Source organism: Leuresthes tenuis, unplaced genomic scaffold, assembly GCF_036924035.1.
Source record: "Leuresthes tenuis unplaced genomic scaffold, fLeuTen1.0.hap1 SCAF_1, whole genome shotgun sequence".
NCBI lineage: Eukaryota > Metazoa > Chordata > Actinopteri > Atheriniformes > Atherinopsidae > Leuresthes > Leuresthes tenuis.
The window spans coordinates 13350737-13371457 of record NW_027325355.1 but is presented as its reverse complement, the minus strand read 5'-3'; the positions used below and the strand labels follow the sequence as shown (position 1 = coordinate 13371457).

The 20721-nt window shown below is 42.7% G+C and overlaps 1 protein-coding gene and 1 long non-coding RNA gene across 2 annotated transcripts; one reads left to right on the top strand and one right to left on the bottom strand.

The window, feature by feature from the left end:
- Window positions 1-543: 543 nt before the first annotated feature.
- LOC140289166 (NLR family CARD domain-containing protein 3-like) lies at window positions 544-13386 on the bottom strand. Its single transcript, XM_072379248.1, has 7 exons — window positions 13252-13386; window positions 12882-13089; window positions 10880-12734; window positions 10107-10280; window positions 9591-9764; window positions 1624-1670; window positions 544-1497 (listed from the first exon to the last, which is right to left on the bottom strand). Exons 1-7 carry the CDS (start codon window positions 13252-13254, stop codon window positions 965-967), a joined length of 2994 nt encoding a protein of 997 aa, XP_072235349.1. The 5' UTR covers window positions 13255-13386; the 3' UTR covers window positions 544-964.
- Window positions 13387-17004: 3618 nt separating this feature from the next.
- LOC140289950 (uncharacterized) lies at window positions 17005-17502 on the top strand. The gene is made up of 3 exons (XR_011912311.1): window positions 17005-17078; window positions 17207-17272; window positions 17356-17502. It is a non-coding gene; the product is annotated as an uncharacterized lncRNA (long non-coding RNA).
- The last annotated feature ends 3219 nt before the right edge of the window (window positions 17503-20721 follow it).

Here is a 20721-nt window from a genome sequence, read left to right as displayed (position 1 = left end):
AAACTTTTTTTTTCCTGTGTCCCTCCCAAGAAGTGGATAAATGGTTGCTTCATTATCTGTATCTCACTACATATTGCTGTCATAACAGATGAACACAGATACTCAAATTTACATACATTTTATTCAACAACACGGCCATGTAATACTTTGCTTTTAGCATTCTATTGATTCTGTTTAATTTATGTTGGTTAAAGTGTCATCTTCACACACATCTGTCACAGCAGATCATTGGATCTCAATGGATTATTCAATGAATCTATATTTGAACTACTTTCTAAAATGTTTTCATACAGTGTGGACACTGAGCAAGATACTGACACAGAAAAACAGCTACAGTTTGCTGTCTTGGGAGCACCACAGATAAAGATTTGATGAAAGTGGAACAGGTAGTGTTCATGTCAAACACAGAGAAAACTCTTCCATTAGAATGCAAGACGTTCTGTTTCAATATTTGAATCAGTGTTAAGGATGTTTTTGTTCAAATGCCTGAGGTCTGTTATTGCACGTCATCAGGATGAACCCTGGTTGCTCACCAAACTCCTGCTCATTGGAGCAGAATCAGTGAAGATCTGTCTGCAGGTTGGAAATTCATCTTGGCTGATTGCAGCTCAGTGATTCCTCTCTGATATCACAGTTTGTCACATGTGCAGCAAACTAACTGCAGCTGACATGAACTGAATGGTCTCAGTTGAAGTGAGCTGTAGAGAAACACAACATACTGATATTCAGTGTGAAGCTTTGACTGGAAACACACAGAAAAACAACATCCTGGAAGAATGGCAGCTTCCATCTTTAAAGGACTGCAAGAGGAAGAAGTTTCCAAGGAATCATTTAGAAGAGTTTCAAACAGATACTGACTGAATCCATGAATCTGAAAAGGTGATTCTGAGTGAAAGAGACAGACATGTACAGACTGAACTATCTGTTCAATAGTGATTCTCTGACAGGAGGAAACTCTTTATACTCAACACAGAGACACTGAGGAACCAAGTGGCCAGAACCAGAACCCAAATCCAGGATGCAGAGGTTCTTCAGTGAATGTGGTGTTGAAGGTGTGGAGGTGGATCAGTGTGTCAGAGGAGACTCTGTAGAAGGACAGAGTGCCAGCAGGACGGTCCACATACACTGCTGCTCTGTTAGAGACAGAGGAGGAGGATATGGGTGTTCTTCTCTCATTGTGACAGACAGAGTAACCTCCATCAGAGCAACTCAGACTCCAGGACTGATCATTCCATCCAAACACACAGTCACTGCCTCCTCTCCTGCTGATTCCTCTGTAACTCACTGATATTTCAACTTTTCCTCTCCACTCGACCTCCCAGTAACAGCGACCAGTCAGAACATTTCTACACAGCAGCTGATGATACCACTCATCAAATCTGTCTGGATGATCAGGATATGACTGAACCTCCTTCACACATGTCACCTTCCTGTTGTTGTCAGACAGTTTCAGGCTTTTGTTCACTGTGTTTGTGTCGATTGTGAGTTGACAGGAATCTGATGGAGAGAACAAACACAATCCAGCTGCAGTTATTGATCTATCATCTGTTCACTTTGATCAATGAGTGATGTGACAGTGTGAAGATGGTTGGATGTCATGAATCAGATGAAGAACACACTTACACTTCCTCAGACCTGGTGTCAACCATCGTTCTCCAGCAGGCTCCACCCTGAAAAGAGGAGGGGGGTCAGAGCAGCACAGTCTCTTTCAGCATGCAAACATGGACATTACATGGCTCTCACACACACATTGTTCTACACTGAGAAAGATGCTGACTGCTCATGAGTACTTCACACAGCCCCACTTCAAAAACACAGAAATATCCCTTTAACTGGATGAATAAAGTCTCTGAATCTGCTGAATATGTTTCCTTACAGGCTGTGCATTAACCAGCAGATGATTGCTGGGATGTATGTTTTCTTTGTGGCCCATTTATCTCAGAAATGACACGATAAACCCCCATCATTCTGACAGATGCACGCTGTTTTAAGGGCTAATGCTGGCAGACATTTCCTTCTCCTCCTTACAGAGGTTTGCTTCTCCCTCGCTGGTCATCATCACTTCTATCCAGCTCATGAGCCGGTGAAAGGAAAAGGAGCGGACTGTGTCTGAAGTCATGGAAATAAGTTATCAAAGTTTCTTCTCCACTTCGAATCAGACCTAAATTACACTGAAAACATTTGTACGCACGGTCTGAAGAATGTGTGAGGAGTGCAGATTCTCTTTATTTAATGTAGAAAAACATTTCTATGAGTGGTTTGTGTAATGGTGGACCTGCCTCTCACCCTGTGGCTGCTGGGATAGGCTCCAGTCCCTGCAACCATGAATGAATTTAGTAGGTATAGAAAATGGATGAATGGATTTATGCATCTGGTCCCTGGACTTTGAGATAATTTTGGATGGATCTAACTGAATTATTGGGACACTGTAGCAGGGAACTTGTTTGGTGTTTACTAAAGGCAACATTTGAGCAGAAGAACTTTGAACCAACAGTGAAGCCTGATGCTGTTAATGTAATGGTTTTGGTCTGAGGCAGGGCCTGGTCAACTCTCCATCATAGAATCCAACATGAAATCTTCACCATTTCAGAGGCTGTTTGAGGAAAATGTGAGACCATCTGTCCAAAAACTGCAGCTGAAGCAGAGATGGACCAAGCAACATGACAATGACCAAAAGTTTTCCAGTAAATCCACCAAGAAACTTCTCAAATGGAAAAAGAAACACAGGGTTCTGGAACAGCTCAGTCAAAGCCCAGCTCTTAATCTTGTTGAGAAGCTGTGAGGGGATTTAAAACAGGCTCAAACATCAGACGAGGAAATCTTTCTGCCAGTTGGAGAAAATACTGGCTGTTGAGCAAAACGTGTCAAACCTTTTTCTTCGGAGGAATTTAGATCGTTGTTAATTTCTGCTGTTAAATAAGTAGATATGTTTTTGATTTTTGAATAAATGGTGCAGTTACTTCACCCTCATACACTGAGATGAACTGAAGAAAAGATTAAATATTCATATTTTGTTCGTTCTTCACCTGTGACTCCTCATACTCAAAAGAAATATACAGCAGCTACACTTCAAGCACCTTACCTGGCACAGAGTAATAAATACTCACCTTCAACTCTGCAGACCCCTGATTTAGCCCAGTATCTTATGAGAAAAGAGATGATGAGCTCTGGACTCCTTGCCTTTGATGATTGCCCAGAAAATTACTGGGCATGGAACGCATCTTTCCTAGCAGCCACAAGAGAGCTAAACCTCTCTAAATCTGATCAGGAAGAGCTCAACCTTCTGGTCAAATGACTGGGGCCCGAGTCATCAGCTCAAGCCAAGAGGATAAGGTCAGTACATGTAAATAATCCTAGAGCAGGTGTTTTCATGGTATGGGAGCATTTGGAGGAAACATGCAGAAGCCCAGAGGTGATTGAAATTGCTCTAATGAAAAAATTAGATAATTTCCCAGTCATTTCTAAGTCGTAGTTTATGCTTCAACGTCATTTTGACGACGTAGCTACAACTTCGACGTGGACCCCTCTGCCGTAGCCTGACGTGTACCTCCAAAAAATTCTAACTACACGTCGCGTAGACACGGGCCATAAGGGCTGTTATTGGTACGCTCAGAACGTAATTTCTAGCAGTTGCTTTTTCCTTAATGGCTGTACACGGCGAAGAAGCTCGTTGACATTCAAAATTATCTATAGTTCATCCAAGTTGTAAATTCACACCAGTGAATTCACAACCAGTGTTGTAAATTCACCCATTCCTAGCCTCGGCCGGTCGTATAGACCACCCCCGTGAACGTCTTCTCTGTCGTCGGCACTTCAACATTTGCAATTTAAGTTCTTCAATATTGATGAGCTCGAGCTGCAAATACAGCTACCCCACCTCGGTTGCCATTGTTTACTGTTGTTAACTCTGACCGGAAGAAAAAGCATGGATTCGGCTATAACCTCTGAAACCACACAAACATACAGCCACACTTCCCTACCAGCATGGTGAATTGCAGAGCAACGTGTTCCCTCGACACAGAACTTCGAATTCTCAATGAAGACGTCACGTTCTGGAAGAGTATAAATCTAGCTTAACAAGGATACACACAAGCTCAAGGAATTAGGAGACTTGTTAAAAGAGCTAGAAGCTGCAAAGGCTGAGGGGTTCTTGTCTGGACTCATGTATTTAGACACAGCAAGAGGCATGAACCCAGTAATCGAAAAGCTTCCTTTCTCTCTGCGGAAACGCTGGATCACACAGGGATAAAGTACCAAAATACTTTAGGTAAACTGAAGTCACTGCCGCAATCATTGCACTTCAGGCTAACACAGCCACCAAGAGAGAAGATCCGGACAAGCAATGTCCTATACATGATAAACCTCACCCGCTGTCGAAATGCCATGGGTTCCGAGGAAAACATCTTGATGAGAGGAAAACATACTTAAAGGAGAATTCAATCTGTTTTCGATGTTGTACCAGTACCAAGCATATGGCTAAAGATTGCACAGCCATACTTAAGTGCAAGGAGTGTGAAAGTGACAGGCATACCTCAGCAATGCATCCCGGTCCAGCTCCTTGGTCGCTTGGTGAGCGCCTGAGTACACACCAGAGGACAAGCAAAGCGGGGAGTGTGAAGAACCTATACCCCCTATCGTCACTTCCAAGTGTACAGAAATATGTGGTGGTGCCCCCAAGCCTAGATCCTGTTCAAAAATCTGTTTGGTCAAGGTTTACCACGCAGACAGTCCAAGCATGTCTTACAGGGTGTAAAATCACAATTCTTTGATCTATTAGACATTGACAGCAGTGCATCCTCCTACACTCTGAAAATATGCTCCGGCACAATGGAGACCGCAGGGAGGAAAGCGAGTAACGTCATAGTGGAGTCACTTGACGGGAAAACCAAGGTGAGACTTCCCACCTTGTTGGAATGTAACCACCTGCCTGACGACAAATCAGAGACCCCAACCCCTGAGTGTACCCAATATTCTCCTCACCTCAGACCTGTGGCTGGCAAGATCCCTCCGTTTGACACCAGTGCCCCTATTCTTCTTCTGTTAGGCAGGGACATTTTGGGCTTGCATAAGGTACGTGAACAGCGTAATGGGCCTCACAACTCACCGTACGCCCAGCGCCTTGACCTTGGTTGGATCATGGAGAGTTGTGCTTAGGTGGTGCACACAAGACGGAGGAAGTCAACGCCTACAAGACACATATCCTTCAAAATGGACGCTCCTCTTTCCTTCAGCCATGTACCAACAACATCCATATAAAGGAGAGGCTTAAAGGTCCGAGCCAGCGTAGTCTTCAAATGCTGTCACACAGCGAGGAGAGACGTGTCGGGATGGTCTAGGGGCAAGTGTGTTTCAGAAAACACCTTACGATGACAAACTAGCCATGTCAGTGGAGGATAACATTTTTCTCAGAATTATGGAAAATGAAGTATACATGGATGATGAAAACCACTGGGTGGCACCGCTACCTAATAACTCCTAATAACAGAGAACAGGCCTCCCAGAGACTCCTCTCTCTCCAGCGCTCATTCAGAAGAAGACCTGACATGAGGGAGCACTTCTTTGACTTTATGGAGAAAGTCCTTTACAACCACCAGGCAGAACCAGCTCCTTAGCTACAGCAAGGACAGGAATGCTGGTATTTACCTACATTTGGTGTATACCACCCCCCAGAAACCTGGGAAAATAAGAGTGTTTTTGGATTCCAGTGTGGAGTACAAAGGAACATCACTGAACGACACACTTCTCAGTGGACCCAACCTCAACAACACTTTAGTTGGTGTCCTACTAAGGTTCAGGAGAGAATAAATAGCTGTCACAGCCTATGTAGAACAGATGTTCTTTGGGTTCAAGGTCAGAGAGGACCACTGCAATTTACTTCGGAAATGGTACAGATGCAACACATTTCGTCTTCAGAAATTTTCAAGTTGAGAATGGACTCACCTCAGTGGCCAAGGAGGTTGAAGCTATCAATCTTCTGCAGCAAACCAATGCCCTGCTAGCTGAGTCCAACTTAAGACTTCACAAGATAGCTTCAAATAGCCCAAGGGTAATGGAGGATTTTCCTATAGAAGAACGAGCAAGTGACTTTAAGGATGTAGATTTGGGAGCAGACCTCTTGTCCCTCCAGAGGAGTTTGGGTTTGAGCTGGGAACTCCAGACTGACAGTTTCACCTTTAGAGTGTCAAAAGATGTAAAACCATTCACTCGTAGAGGCATGCTGTCCACAGTAAATAGTCTTTATGATTCCCTTGGATTTGCTTCCCCCATCACAGTGCAAGGCAAAGCATTGGTGAGAGATGTTTCCTCTGAACAGTACGAGTGGGACACACCTCTCCAACTGGAGAAAGAGACACAGTGGAAAGCATGGACCAACTCCTTAACTGTGCTGGAGCAGGTTTGCATTCAGAGAGCATACATTCCAGTCTGTTCATTCATGTTGTAAATGTACAGAACTATGTGTTTTTGCAGATGCTTCGACAATGGTTATAGCTGCTGTAGCCTTCCTGCGTGCCTTGGATTCGGATGAAAAATGGCATGTAGAGTTTGTAATGGGAACATCAAAGCTAACTCCTTACTCTACACACACCGTACCGCACCTGTAGCTGTGCGCAGCAGTCTTGGCGGTGGTGCTGGCAGAATTGATACAGTCAGAATTTGATGTGGAGTTGCAAACAGTCAGGTTTTTCACAGACAGTCGCATTGTGCTGGGCTACATCCACAACAGTTCACGGAGGTTCTATACCTATGTAGCTAACCGAGTAGCTCGCATTCGGAGCTCCACTGAACCAAAACAGTGGCAGTACGTGTTGACTGATGTAAACCCTGCAGACCATGGAACCAGGCCAATTCCAGCAGCTCACCTGACCTCATCCAGTTGGTTGCTTGGCCCTCCCTTTCTCAGTCAGCTGAGCCCAATTCAGGATGTTGAAGCAGAATCATTCGAGCTTGTGCAACCAGATGCAGATAAGGACGTTCGGCCTCAAGTCGCCTATCTTGTAACTAAGGTCACAGAGCAGTCTCTTGGAGCAACAAGATTTGAACGCTTCTCTATTTGGAAGAATCTAGTAAGAGGTATGGCAAGTCTATTTCATGTAGTCATTCTGCAGAGAGAATAAGTCTGATAGATGTATGGTATGCCATCAATGCAGCCAGCCGCTCACCACAGAACACTCTCAAGCGAAAGTGCATATCTTTAAGGCAGTGCAGGAGGATGTGTATTAGGGACGTCAAAGTTCACTGCCAAAGTCCTCTTGTAAAGTTAGATCCCTTCACTGACAAGAGTGAATTGATCAGAGTGGGAGGTCGGATACACAGGGCACATCTGGAAGACCAAGAAAAACACCCACTAATCCTACCAGCTGGTCATCATATAGCCACTCTCCTAGTCCGGCACTATCATGGTAAAATAGCCCACTAGGGTCGCCACTTTACAGAGGGTGCACTGCGTACCACTGGTGTCTGGATAGTAGGAGGGAAGAGGCTCATCTCCAGCATCATATTCAAATGTGTCATCTGTAAGAAGTTGAGGGTCAAGGTTCAGTTTTAAAAAATGTCTGACCTTCTCACTGACTGACTACAGACCCGCCTTTCACTCATGTGGGTCTGGTCCATGGAGTGTCACAACTCGGCGGATGTGAGGTGGAGCTGCTGAAAGCAAAAGGTGGGCTGTCATTTTCATTTGCCTAAGTACAAGAGCCATCCACCTGGAAGTTATTGAGTCCATGTCAACCTCGAGCTTCATCAACGCTTTGAGGCGCTTTTAATCCACACGTGGCCCTATCAAACACCTACGGTCGAATAGAGGCACAAATTTCATTGGTGCATGCAGAGAGCTTCAGGTTAAAACAGACAACCCTGAGATCAAGAACTACCTGCAAGAGCAAGGCTGCACATGGACCTTTAATGCACCCCATTCCTCACACATGAGAGGAGCTTGGGAGAGGTTGATAGGGTGACTAGACGGATCCTGGATGCACTGCTGGTGAAGGATGGCCCTACCAGACTGACCCACGAAGTTCTAACAACATTGATGGCTGAGGTAATGGCCATCATGAACTCCAGAACGCTGGTCCCAATCTCATGTGATGCAGAGATACCTGAAATGCTCTCACCTGCCACTCTCTTAACCCAGAAGGCGAGTGCTAATCCTGCACCTCCAGAAAACTTTGAGTTGGATCACCTTTGTAAGGTACAATGGCGCCAGGTTCAGAGCTCGGCAGACACCTTCTGGAAAAGGTGGAGACTGGAGTACCTGGCAACTCTTCAGCCGTGGAGGATGTGGACCTCGGAGAAACCTGACCTTCAGGAGGGTGACATTGTTTTGATAAAAGAGATTCAAGCAAAATGTAATGATTAGCCTCTTGGTCGGATAGTTAAGCCCGTTCCTAGCTCGAACCCCAAGGTCCGTAAGGTTATGGTGAAGACTCTTAGCCAAGGAGTTCTTAAAGAGTATCTCAGGGCCATTAGTGACATTGTTTTACTCATACCAAAGGTGAAAGAGTAAATAGTGATATAACATATTTATACCAAGCGGGGAGTGTTCTGACTCCTGTCAGTGTCTTAATAATGTTTAGTGCCCCTAGTGGTATGTCAGGGTTTTGTGCCTGAAAAGATCTGACTTGAGAAGTGACCTAACACGCATAACACATGCAGATTGTGCTTCACCATAGAGTGGTTGTTCTTTAGGCCTTGGAGTAGATCCATCAGTAAGTATGGCTGCTGTTAGCTAATTTAAGTTGTTAAAACTGCATTACAGTTAAAAACCTTTTATTTTAGTTGGTGAAATAGTGCTTACAGTGCTAATGCTAACAGGTTCGTAGCTAGTAGCATAGGCGGATTCAATTCAGGCCTCATTCATGTTACATGTTATGTTTATGTGTGACATATTATCGCCGTTTACTGTGTTTACGCTGTTACTTACCTGTAAGAGCATACTGTAAAAGATGAGGGTATGCCTCATGTAATATTGTGTTGTACTTACCTGGTTTATGACCTGAAACGAAATAGGAAAGTGTGACCAGAGTTGTTGCATATATTTAATTTCAGTTGTAACATTTTGTGTATTTTCATTGTGTTGCAGTTTTACAAAAAAGTGTCAGAGGATGTCAGTAAATCGCTCTCAACCTGGAATCATACCTACTAGGTCTTTCTTGTTAGTCTACAGCTCACATATTATCTAGGGCAGAATAGTGAGTGAGAACTAACTAACAAAGTGAACAGACTGTGGACAACATATCAGATTGGTCTTGAACTGTGACATGGGAGTCAGCTGACTGACGTTTAACATGAACATCATCACATAGTGAGATGTAAGCTGTATCTCTGTAAGAGGAAAAAGTCATTATAGTTTTTCAACCTTTATGTTGAAACTGTAATGTTTTTGTGCTGCAGACCAACATAAAGCTGTTAAATGTTCTGTGTAATGCTCTGCTTGAGAGAACAAAAGAAAAAGGCTCCTACATGTAGGTTCATATAAAACTCAGAACCAGCATGAAGGAAAAAGTCAGAGCTGAGGGAAGCACAGAGAACATGTTTCCAGCTCTTCCTCCTCCATCAGACATTGTGTGATGCTGCAGCAGACTTCTCCATACCTGAGAGTTTCCAGCCTCCACTGTGGATCCTCCAGTCCAGCTGATAACTGCTTCACTCCCGAGTCTCCTGGATGGTTGTAGCTCAGATCCAGCTCTCTCAGATGGGAGGGGTTGGAGGTCAGAGCTGAGATCAGAGAAGCACAGCCTTCCTCTGTGATCAGACAGCCTGACAGGCTGCAGAAAACAACACAAATGGCAGTTACTGAGAGAACTGCTCTGAAACTGAAGCTGTATGTGATCAAATGTGACCTGTTACATCAAACACAGTATTTGAAGCACCTTCTCTGAACACTCTGAACACTTCTGCTTGTTTAGAGCTGTTTGAATTACAAGTAGTTGAAATAAATCTGAAATATAATTTAGAGCAAAAAAGGATATTTGAGAATTTAATGAAAAATCCTAATTTAAACACCATCAATGTGTTTAAAAAAAAAAGACACCAACAGTCAGACACCATCCTGAACAGGTCAGCTGAATTAAAATGATCACCAGTTGAACAGTTGAATGAATCCTGACCTGAGAGCTTCCAGGTTACAGTTTGGATTCTTCAGTCCAGCAGAAAGCTGCTTCACTCCTGAATTCTGCAGGTTGTTGTTACTCAGGTCCAGTTCTGTCAGACTGGAGGACTGGGAGCTGAGAGCTGAGGACAGAGCTGCACATCCTTCATCTGAGAGGTTACAGCCACTCACTCTGAGGAGGAAATAACAGGAAAAAATTAAGTTATCCATCCATCCATCTTCTATACCTGCTCAATCCAACTCAGGGTCGTGGTGGTGGAGCCTATCCCAGCTGTCACTGAGTCAGAGGCAGGGTACACGCTGCACAGGTCGCCACTCCATCACAGGGCCACACAGATACAAACGAGACAGACAACCATCCACATTCACACTAACTCACTCCTCGGGACAATTTAGAGTAACCAGTTAACCTGACATGTATGTTTCTGGGTGGTGGGAGGAAGCCGGAGTACCCTGAGAGAACCCATGCATACACGGGGAGAACATGTGATCTCACAATGAAGTTATGTAATTATTAATCAATCACATGAAAGATTTTTTAATGAATAAACATTGATTTAATTTATTCTAATAATATGCATGATCATTCATAACGTGTTGCCATATTCTTGCACAGTTTCTTTCCGCTTTAGATAAACTGATCTGATGTAACTGTTTGCTGTGAATCTGTGTTATCCACAAACTGAAATTATCTGAGAAATAACTTAGTTATTTTCTCTCCTTTTAGCAAGTAAACAGAGTATTTTAAAACATATTTATCTCTGTACTTACAGAGCTTTGCTGGAGGCTTTGACCACTGGCAGCAGCCTCAGAAGAGCCTCCTCTGAAGCAGAGTATTTCTTCAGGTCAAACACATCCAGATCTTTTCCTGATGACAGTAAGATGAAGACCAGAGCTGACCACTGAGCAGGAGACAGTTTATCTGTGGAGAGACTTCCTGAACTCAGGGACTGTTGGATCTCCTCCACTAGAGAACGATCATTCAGTTCATTCAGACAGTGGAACAGATTGATGCTTCTCTCTGCAGACAGACTCTTACTGATCTTCTTCTTGATGTAATCAACTGTTTTCTGATTGGTCTGTGAGCTACTTCCTGTCTGTGTCAGCAGGCCTCGTAGGAGACTCTGATTGGTCTGTGAGCTACTTCCTGTCTGTGTCAGCAGGCCTCGTAGGAGACTCTGATTGGTCTGCAGTGAAAGACCCAGGAGGAAGCGGAGGAACAGGTCCAGGTGTCCATTTGGACTCTGTAAGGCCTTGTTCACAAAAATCTGATGAAGATATTTTAGATTTGGTTTGGTAATCATTTTTGACCACACAGAGGTTGTTTGTTGTTCTCCCATCAGATTGACTCCAGAGTTGACAAAGGTCAGATGGACATGAAGAGCAGCCAGAAACTCCTGAACACTCAGATGGATGAAGCAGAACACCTTCTCCTGGTACAGCCCTCTCTCCTCTTTAAAGATCTGTGTGAACACTCCTGAGTACACTGAGGCTGCTGAGATATCGATGCCACACTCTGTCAGGTCTGATTCATAGAAGATCAGGTTTCCTTTCTGCAGCTGCTCAAAAGCCAGTTTTCCCAGAGACTCAATCATCTTCCTGCTCTCTGGACTCCAGTGTGGATCTGTCTCAGCTCCTCCATCATACTTGACCTTCTTCACTTTGGCCTGAACCACCAGGAAGTGGATGTACATCTCAGTCAGTGTCTTGGGCAGCTCTCCTCTCTCTTTGGTTTTCAACACATCCTCCAGAACTGTAGCAGTGATCCAGCAGAAGACTGGGATGTGGCACATGATGTGGAGGCTTCGTGATGTCTTGATGTGGGAGATGATCCTGCTGGCCTGCTTCTTATCTCTGAATCTCTTCCTGAAGTACTTCTCCTTCTGTGGGTCAGTGAACCCTCTGACCTCAGTCACCATGCCAACACAGTCAGGAGGGATCTGATTGGCTGCTGCAGGTCGTGTGGTTATCCAGAGGCGAGCAGAGGGAAGCAGTTTCCCTGTGATGAGGTTTGTCAGCAGCACATCCACTGAGGTGGACTCTGTAACATCAGTCAGGAGTTCCTTGTTGTGGAAGTCCAGAGGAAGTCGACACTCATCCAGACCGTCAAAGATGAACACAACCTGGAACTCTTCAAAGCTGCAGATTCCTGCTTCTTTGGTTTCAGTAAAGAAGTGATGAACAAGTTCCACCAAGGTGAACTTTTTCTCTTTCAGCATATTCAGCTCTCTGAAAGTGAATGGAAACATGAACTGGATGTCCTGGTTGGCTTTGCCTTCAGCCCAGTCCAGAGTGAACTTCTGTGTTAAGACTGTTTTCCCAATGCCAGCCACTCCCTTTGTCATCACTGTTCTGATTGGTTCATCTCTTCCAGGTGGGAGTTTAAAGATCTCTTCTTGTCTGATTGTTGTTTCTGCTCTGTCTGCTTTCCTGGATGCTGTTTCAATCTGTCTGACCTCATGTTCATCATTGACCTCTCCAGTCCCTCCCTCTGTGATGTAGAGCTCTGTGTAGATCTGATTCAGAGGGGTTGGGTTTCCTGCTTTAGAAATTCCCTCAAACACACACTGGAACTTCTTCTTCAGAGCAGATTTAAGTTTATGTCCACAAACTAGAGGAAAAAGTTCTGAATGAAGACAACAAAAAACATCAGTAAATAAACATTTCAACCCTGTAAAGAATGAGTATTTGAACATGTGTTGTTCTGTGTGTTGAGACATCAGTAAATGTGTATTTTATCCAGCAGGTTAAATCTTTAGAGAAATCCTCTTACTGCTCTGCAGACGGTCAGCCAGCTCCTCCTGCTTCATTCTCCTCAGGAAGTGAACTGTGATCTTCACTAAAGCCTCTCTGCTGCTGCTCTGCTCTTCATCCTCATCCTCCCTCTGTCTCTCTAAGCATTCTGGGTAATCTGGACTCAGAACCTTCTGCATCTTCTTCAGCTCCTCCTTCACAAAAGTGACCATGTTGTCCTCCAGCAGCTGGAACAGAATACTATATGAATGAGCCAATCAGACTGAAGTCATGGAGCCAAACATCAGATCCATGTTGGACACACTGACAATCCACTGGTCTACAAAGTGCAGCATGGAGATGACTGTGAACAGAATAGATGGAAAAGTAGTTGTTGTACATGTACAGACCATAAATATGGAGTCCAGCTGTGTTTGATGCTGCTGGGCAGACTGACCACTGGGAACCTCTGAGCTCTGCTGGTCCACTCTGTGGAGGAATCATGAAGAATGAGCTCACATTCTGTCTGTCCACACAGAGACAAACACAAGGTAAAGCTCCATGAAGCAGTATGAGGAGGAAGGGATACAGAACTGTGTGAACAGAGAAAAGATTTGTTTGTTTGTGAGGAGTCGAGCTGACGTGTTGGTTGGATTGTAGCTGTAGTTTATAAAATCTCCAGTTTTAACATCCATTTTTTTCCACTTTGACCGCTTCACATATGAACATAGAAATAGATGTGAAACAGAAATGAGCTCACAATAAACACATGTTGGAAAAGCTAACTATGTTACCTTTCACATATTTTTTTGCACTCTGAAACGATGACCGTTAAGATGATTTAAAGTGAATCAGAAAATGCTTTGAATCGTCGCTCTTCGTGGACACACAGCTGGGTTCAGGTATAGGTTCAGTCTCTGATGGATCCCAGTAGCAAAATGAACACTTTAAGACATTTGTTTTCTTTGCTTCTGGAAATCACGACAACACTCTTTCAGTCATTGTATTTAATATCATGCTCAACTCCATTTGCAGAACAAGTAGAACGAAGCTGCTGAAGGCCGGCGCTACTCGGACTGAAAACCACAAGATCATCTATATACATAATATGATTCAACTGTAGATTAACAACCATGCTCCCACTTTAACAAGCTCTCATTGTTCAGGACAGATTGTCTATCTAAATGTTAAAAAGAACCAGGGAACTCCTTGTCTGACACCATTGCTAACGTCAAATGGGGCAGATTGCCTCTCCAAATTTGCATCGTCTGATTGGCATTCCAGTTGTCCAAGAGTCTTATGATATATTTACGTACCCCTGTTTGACTGAACTTTACTCATGACTTTCTATTATTAACACAATCAAATGCATAGAAGCGTCAATAGAACATAAAAAACTGTCGAGCTCTCGTCTCTATAGTTATTTGCAATTACTTTAAGGGCATATGTGCACAAATCAGTGCCATGCTGAGCTTTAGAACCAAACTGGTTACCAGTAGAAGTAATAAACACATCTAATCTATCCAGAAGACAACATCAACACAACAAAAAGACACACACTCACTCAGAGGGCCCCAGGGGCCACACAGCAGCCATCCTGATAGACTGGTCAGCAGAAAGACTAAACTAAACATCACATTACACACACATGATGCAGCTAATTAGTCTAATCAGAGACATCAAGAATGATCCAATTCCCAAGAAATTCTGCTGAAAACTGAAACATGATGCAGCCTCCACTGAATACTGACAGATACTCACTGTTGGGCTGATGAAACATCATGTTTGAAATGAATAAAGCGATCATTTGACCAGTCGCTCTTAAAGGACACACAGCTGGGTCCAGCTCCAGATTCAAATGCAGATCCAGGCTGCTTCCTGTGAATAAAGGTGGTTTGGTGATGTGAATGCTGAGCTCTGACATGACATCAAGAATGATCCAATTCCTAAGAAATTCTGCTGAAAACTGAGACATGATGCAGCCTCCACTGAATACTGACAGTTACTTACTGTTTTCCTGATGAAACATCATGTTGGAAATGAATAAACCGATCATTTGACTTGTCGCTCTTAAAGGACACACAGCTGGGTTCAGGTTCAGGTTCAGGTTGGTTCCTGTGAATAAAGGTGGTTTAGTGATGTGAGTGCTGAGCTCTGACATGGAGAAGAGTCATGGATAGTTAGAGATGGTCATCTCACCTCTGAGCTTTGCTCTGGCTCTCATGTTCCCCACACAGAGTGGTTGTAGTGTCCTCACACTGATCCATGCTGCTGAATTCACATCAGCTCACACACACTTTCTACCTTCATCTGCAGAGGAAACACAAATCAGTCATCTGCACATCAACTTAAATCCTCTTTTCCATCAGTTGTGCTGTAAAAATGATCAGCTGCTGCTCCTCTGATTGTCTCTGATTCTCTGTTTCATGTAAGTTTGAACTTACAGATTGTTCAGAGCTGAAGAAGAAGAAGACTCTCCGCTCGACAGATTGAGACACAGGTGAGCTGCTTCCTGGAACCAGTCAGAGCAGAGTCCACCTGTGATGGAGGCGGGACTGATAGACACCTCTCTGACCAGTGGAGTTCATGTTAAAACACACCTCCAAGTTCCTGAACAACAAACTCTGAACTTTGTACTCCAGTTTTCTCTGAGATTCAGCCTCTAAATGTCACCCTTTTCTCTCCTGAACATGTCTCTGCTTACTGTAGGGCTGTCTTTGCATTAGAACATGTGTGTTCATTTGTGCTCTGATGTTCATCCGCTCAGCATCAACAGTGAAATAAACTCTGTCAGGGAGGAGAGGATGGGCTAAACTGGATCCAGTGTTGGCTTTGTGTCAGTCTTTAATCACAGTCTGATTGACGCTGCTGCCTCAAACAGCCCAAATGTGTGGACAGAATTTATGCTCTCATGTTGCTGACTGTAAAAAAAGACTTTACTGCTCTTTTTTTATTCTGAAATGTTCCCTTCAAAGACTCAGAAGTGTCTCCACAGTGATGGCTGCAGGATGAGCTGAAAAAGTCTGAAGCTGTCGATGCGGCTTCATGTTCATTGTGATGAGTCATGTGGGGAAGGTGTTTAAAAATGATTCACAAAAGCCGTTTTCCACAGCTAATGGAAACAAAACTTTATTGCAATTTTCTGTTTGGTGGTTCAGATGGTGGATAAAGAGCAGAAATAATGAAAATCTGGGCCCTCTGAGGGCAGAAGCTTAGACAGTAAACACAGAAACAAGTGATGGCCTTTATCCAATAAAAGCTGCTGAACTGTTTCACTTGTATTTTGTTTTAATTTATTTTTAAAGGATGGAAATAACAAACAAATACAAATATTACAAGTACAAAAGCACAGCTGCTTGCCTCTGGAGGCAGATATACTTGACAGGCCATAATGAGCAAAGAAAACGTCACACAGCAGCCTGAGGTGTCAATAATTAATCTATTCTGAATAAAACTGACCCCATCATGGAGACTTCCAGCAATGGGTGTGACTAAATCTCACAGTCAGAAAAACTGATACACTGTCAGGGTTCATAAGTCGCCTTTATTTCTGTGTTATCTTTAGAGGAAGCAGAATTTCATTTATTACATGTAATACTTGCCTGTTGTGGGAGGACAATGCGTCTGTAACATGGCTCAGATATGTTACAGTGAATGATGAATAATTAGCCATAATAATAAAAGGTGGCTTCAAAAGTCCTTCATTTGAGGAGGGGAAGGGGTGAATAGCTCTGTATACACAAGTTTTTTTTCTTGTTGGTTTCACAATAAGAAATATATTCACATCTTCAAGGTTTTTTCAGCATGTTGCGTAAATTAATGTGATCTGAATACTGTCTTGTGCCAAAGTGCCAATACAGGAGTATGTGACTCTTCTTCAAGTTATGTCATTACACACACATCCCGGCCAATTCAATCAGTTGCAATTCAGTTTTATCTATATAGCGCCAAATTACAACAATTGTCATCTCAAGGCACTTAAATAATATAGTCCAATTCAAGACAATTGGAATTCAATTCATTGTAATCATAATCCAATGAAATCCAATTAATTCGTTTCAAAATAATCCAATTCATTCATATAAAGCCAATTCAAAAAACAATATCCTAGCTAAGGAAACCAACAGATTGCAACCAAACTTGTCTTCAGTCCAATCTCCCGTCCGACCACCCGGACCATACACACCTCTGCTGTGCCCTCAACACAATGCTACAATTCAGACAGTTCATACAAAAGGTAGAACGCACGCACACATTCAGAGCCGTATGCCATGCAGATACTTTTGCCAATTGTGGAAAACATTGCCTCTTAACAGCGGTTTGGATTAAATGCACAAAACGTTTCGTTGTGTGACCATTTCTCAGCTGAAGCACTGCTCAGAGACAGACAGGCTGATAGAGGAAACGCAGCGAAAGATTCAGGGCTGTCCGGTAAGGAAAAACACACTTGTTTCTTGTTCTTTAGATTCAACCAAATGCACGTGCAACATCGGTTATGTTTTGTGTGTGTGTAGAGCCTAAGAGAAGGAAACAGGCAGCTAATAACAACTCAGGATGCCGTGCTGCTCAGGAGCCCTGATGAACAGATTCCAGACTCACTAAAGTAACGACTCAGCTTGTTTTTGTATTTCTGTGTATGTCTCTTGATCATTCATTTGTTTTTGCCTGCTTGTAGTCGCACGCCAAGCTATTTTGTGGTTTTGCTCCTTCTTTTCAGATCATTATACAAACTACAGCAGCAAAACAACAGAAGTTTAAGCTCAGTTATGGATTTTATTATTGCCCTGCTTATTGTGGTAAATGGTGAAACCCGACATTTACTGTGTAGCGTGAAGCCATGAACTCTGCTCTCAAACGACTTAAGTGACTGTTCACCAGCACGACAAGAGGAAGTTTGGACAGTGTAACGTATAGGGATGGGAATCGAGAACCGGTTCTTGAGGAGATGGCGTCGAGGCAGAAGCGCTCCAAAGTTTGGTTATATTTCACCAAAAAGGACAATACTACGGCCAGTTGCAACACGTGCAGAGCTTTGACCACATCAAAGGGGGGAAATACCTCCATGCTGAAACATTTGACCACACAGCATGCAATTACTTTGCACGAATGTAAAGAGGAAGAGATGTCACTCTTGCCTACGTTCATTTCCATCTGATATTAACATTTAGTTGAGGAGGACTGCAAGAGTAAGGCAGTTAGATATATAGAGTTATATATTGTACTATATATAACTGGATGAGAATCAATAAGAGAATCGATAAGGAAACAAATCGATAAGCGATATCGATAATGGAACCGGAATTGCTAAATTCTTAACAATTCCCATCCCTATATGAAGTCCTCACCATCTCACTGTGGCATGACTCTGCATGGCAACAGTACCGAGGTTTAAGCTTAGAGTATGGTTGCCACGATGACATCACAGTGTCGTGCCGGCCATATCTAGTGGCGCCAGTAGTTGTAATCTTCTCCGTCACAGAGGTGTCGCTGCTATGTGAAGGTTACCGCTAACTACTCTACAACAATGAAAGTGGATAAGAAGAAGTTGCAGAAGTTGAAATTTCAATAGGTGTGTTATCACCATTATACTCTGATATAGTACTTAGTTATTGTTATAGGACTTTTAAGTGTGTTGTGTTACCTTTTCTTTGTTTGTTTGTTATGAAATAGTGTGCTTCAATGGACACACTTGGGAATTATCGTTGCCTTTCAGGCTTTCACGTATCTCTCCCATAGCTTCCTCCACGTACTCTTACAGAACTCTCTCTCTTTCCCCAAAGTTTTGCCAATCTCCGTCCACGAGTTATGGGAGTTGACGCGGTCACTATGTTTCCGTGCAGTGTCGTACAGGTTACTGCACAGACGCACTTCTTCGCTGAGTCTGTTTTCGAATTGGTCCATCCGATTTTGTCGTTCTCCGCGCGCCAAGTTGGTGCAATCTGTTGGTTTCCTTAGCTAGGATATTATTTTTTGAATTGGCTCTATAAGAATTAATTGGATTATGATTACAATGAATTGAATTCCAATTGGCTTGAATTTGACTATATTACTTAAGTGCCTTGAGATGACAATTGTTGTAATTTGGCGCTATATAAATAAAATTGAATTGAATTGAATTGAATTGAATTGAATTGAATTGAATTGAATTGAAGTTACAAATTTTGACTGGTGCCAGGCGGAAATACGTCATTTTGATGTCACGCACCATGCGCACCGTGAGCGAAGCGTCAACTATAAAACAAGCTTTATACAAACAAGCCTCACAGCTGCCAGGTACTTTATTGAGTAATAAACAATTTAGACCAAAACTTTTTGAGATTACTTTACAGGTAAAGATAATTCCTTGGCTAGAGTTCAAAAAGTCGTTACCTTTCAGATAAATATTTTATATCTAAGAGACAAGGGTCTATACAACAAAGCAGAGCTTATGGCTTTGAGAGGTAACATTGCAATTCCTCCCCTCCATCTCACAGGATAAGATTCCCTCTTTTAAAGAAGTAGTGGTCATGTGGACCCTTAGGTGTGGCATTGGGGGCCATTGGAATGCGTACATGACCACTTCTACCTTTGTAAATTGAAGAAAAAGGGCCGAGGGGAAGAGTTGGAATTGGGGCTTTCTATATATTACTGCTCCAGAGCAGCAGAGAACAGATGTAAAGACGAAACATTAAAGAACATAAAAGTGTGTAGTGTGAGCAGTGAGAATATCTTCTTCACCACATTCAGCCTTTTTAACATTTTACCCTCAGGGTGTCATAGAAAAATATTTACAGTTTTGAATTATGTTTCAGTGTTTGCTCTTTACTTGCCCCCATCTGACCATTAACACTCCCTGGGTTGCGTTTGAAAGAATAAAAGTGAAATGATCTGACACACCATGAGAATTTGCCTGCAACATAATCGCTCTATGACATTCACGACTGTAATTTATAGTCAATTTGTTCTTCAGTGAGTTGGCAGTGATATTTAAGCTCATTATTTTACAGTAGATTTCCATCTTAGCTTCGGCTTCAGCAACTTCAGCGACCATTATCCTTGTCAGGAGAAAAGAGCATCCTGATATTATCCCATATCATGTCAGCTAAGTGTGTTTGAGCAACTCTGTGTGCTGACTAAATAAAAATTTCTGAACAGCAAAGTTGGTCAGTGATCTGTTCCATCTGTCTGAGGAATTTTAGAAGTAACTCATGTCGCCCAGCCTGGTTTGTTCCTGTCCCACCTTTTAGGTGAAATATGTTTGCAGTAACCTAAGCATTTAATAGATTAAACTTGTAAAACTACTGTGGCATAATTCTTTGATCACAAGTAGTTTTTGTTTTTGACAGTCAGGCCTTTCCAAAACCATCTCAAACAAGAAAATGATCACCTCTAATGTTATCTGAATGAGACCGTCTGTTGTTGCTTCTCATTCACTAAATTTCTTTTTAAAAGCTGACTGCTGTTTCTCACTTAAAGTAACGTGGTTTGAAACATAATTCGATTGCAAGTAACCCGATCTGATTCAATTTCTTGTCGGATTAAGCTTGTTACATGAGCTGAATAACTCAATCTTATTGTAATTTAGCCATTAATCTGATCCGATTGCCCGCATGTAACCACACTGACTGATGTTATCAGGTGTTGTCTGTGTTCAGCAGACCATTGGTTAAAGGACAACCTCATTTGGTACACATGCTTTTCTGAAACATCTAAACTGCCTAAGACTTCTTAACAGGACTGCATATAACTCATTGTTAGTAAAGATAGATGTTGTTTAACCACATAATTACACATTTCCACAAGTTTGAAGCTGTCACGCATTTGACTTTACATTTTTCTAATCAGATAAGAAACATTTCTCAAGTTAAAGTATAAAAAAAGTCTTTATTGATAAACAAAAA

Excerpts from the sequence above, each read along its gene's own strand:
- LOC140289166 (XM_072379248.1), bottom strand. Across the intron at positions 9,765-10,106 it reads TGTAACCTGGAAGCTCTCAG|CCTGTCAGGCTGTCTGATCA; the intron begins GTCAGGATTCAT and ends TGTTTTCTGCAG. Across the intron at positions 1,671-9,590 it reads TGGAGGCTGGAAACTCTCAG|GGTGGAGCCTGCTGGAGAAC; the intron begins GTATGGAGAAGT and ends TCCTCTTTTCAG.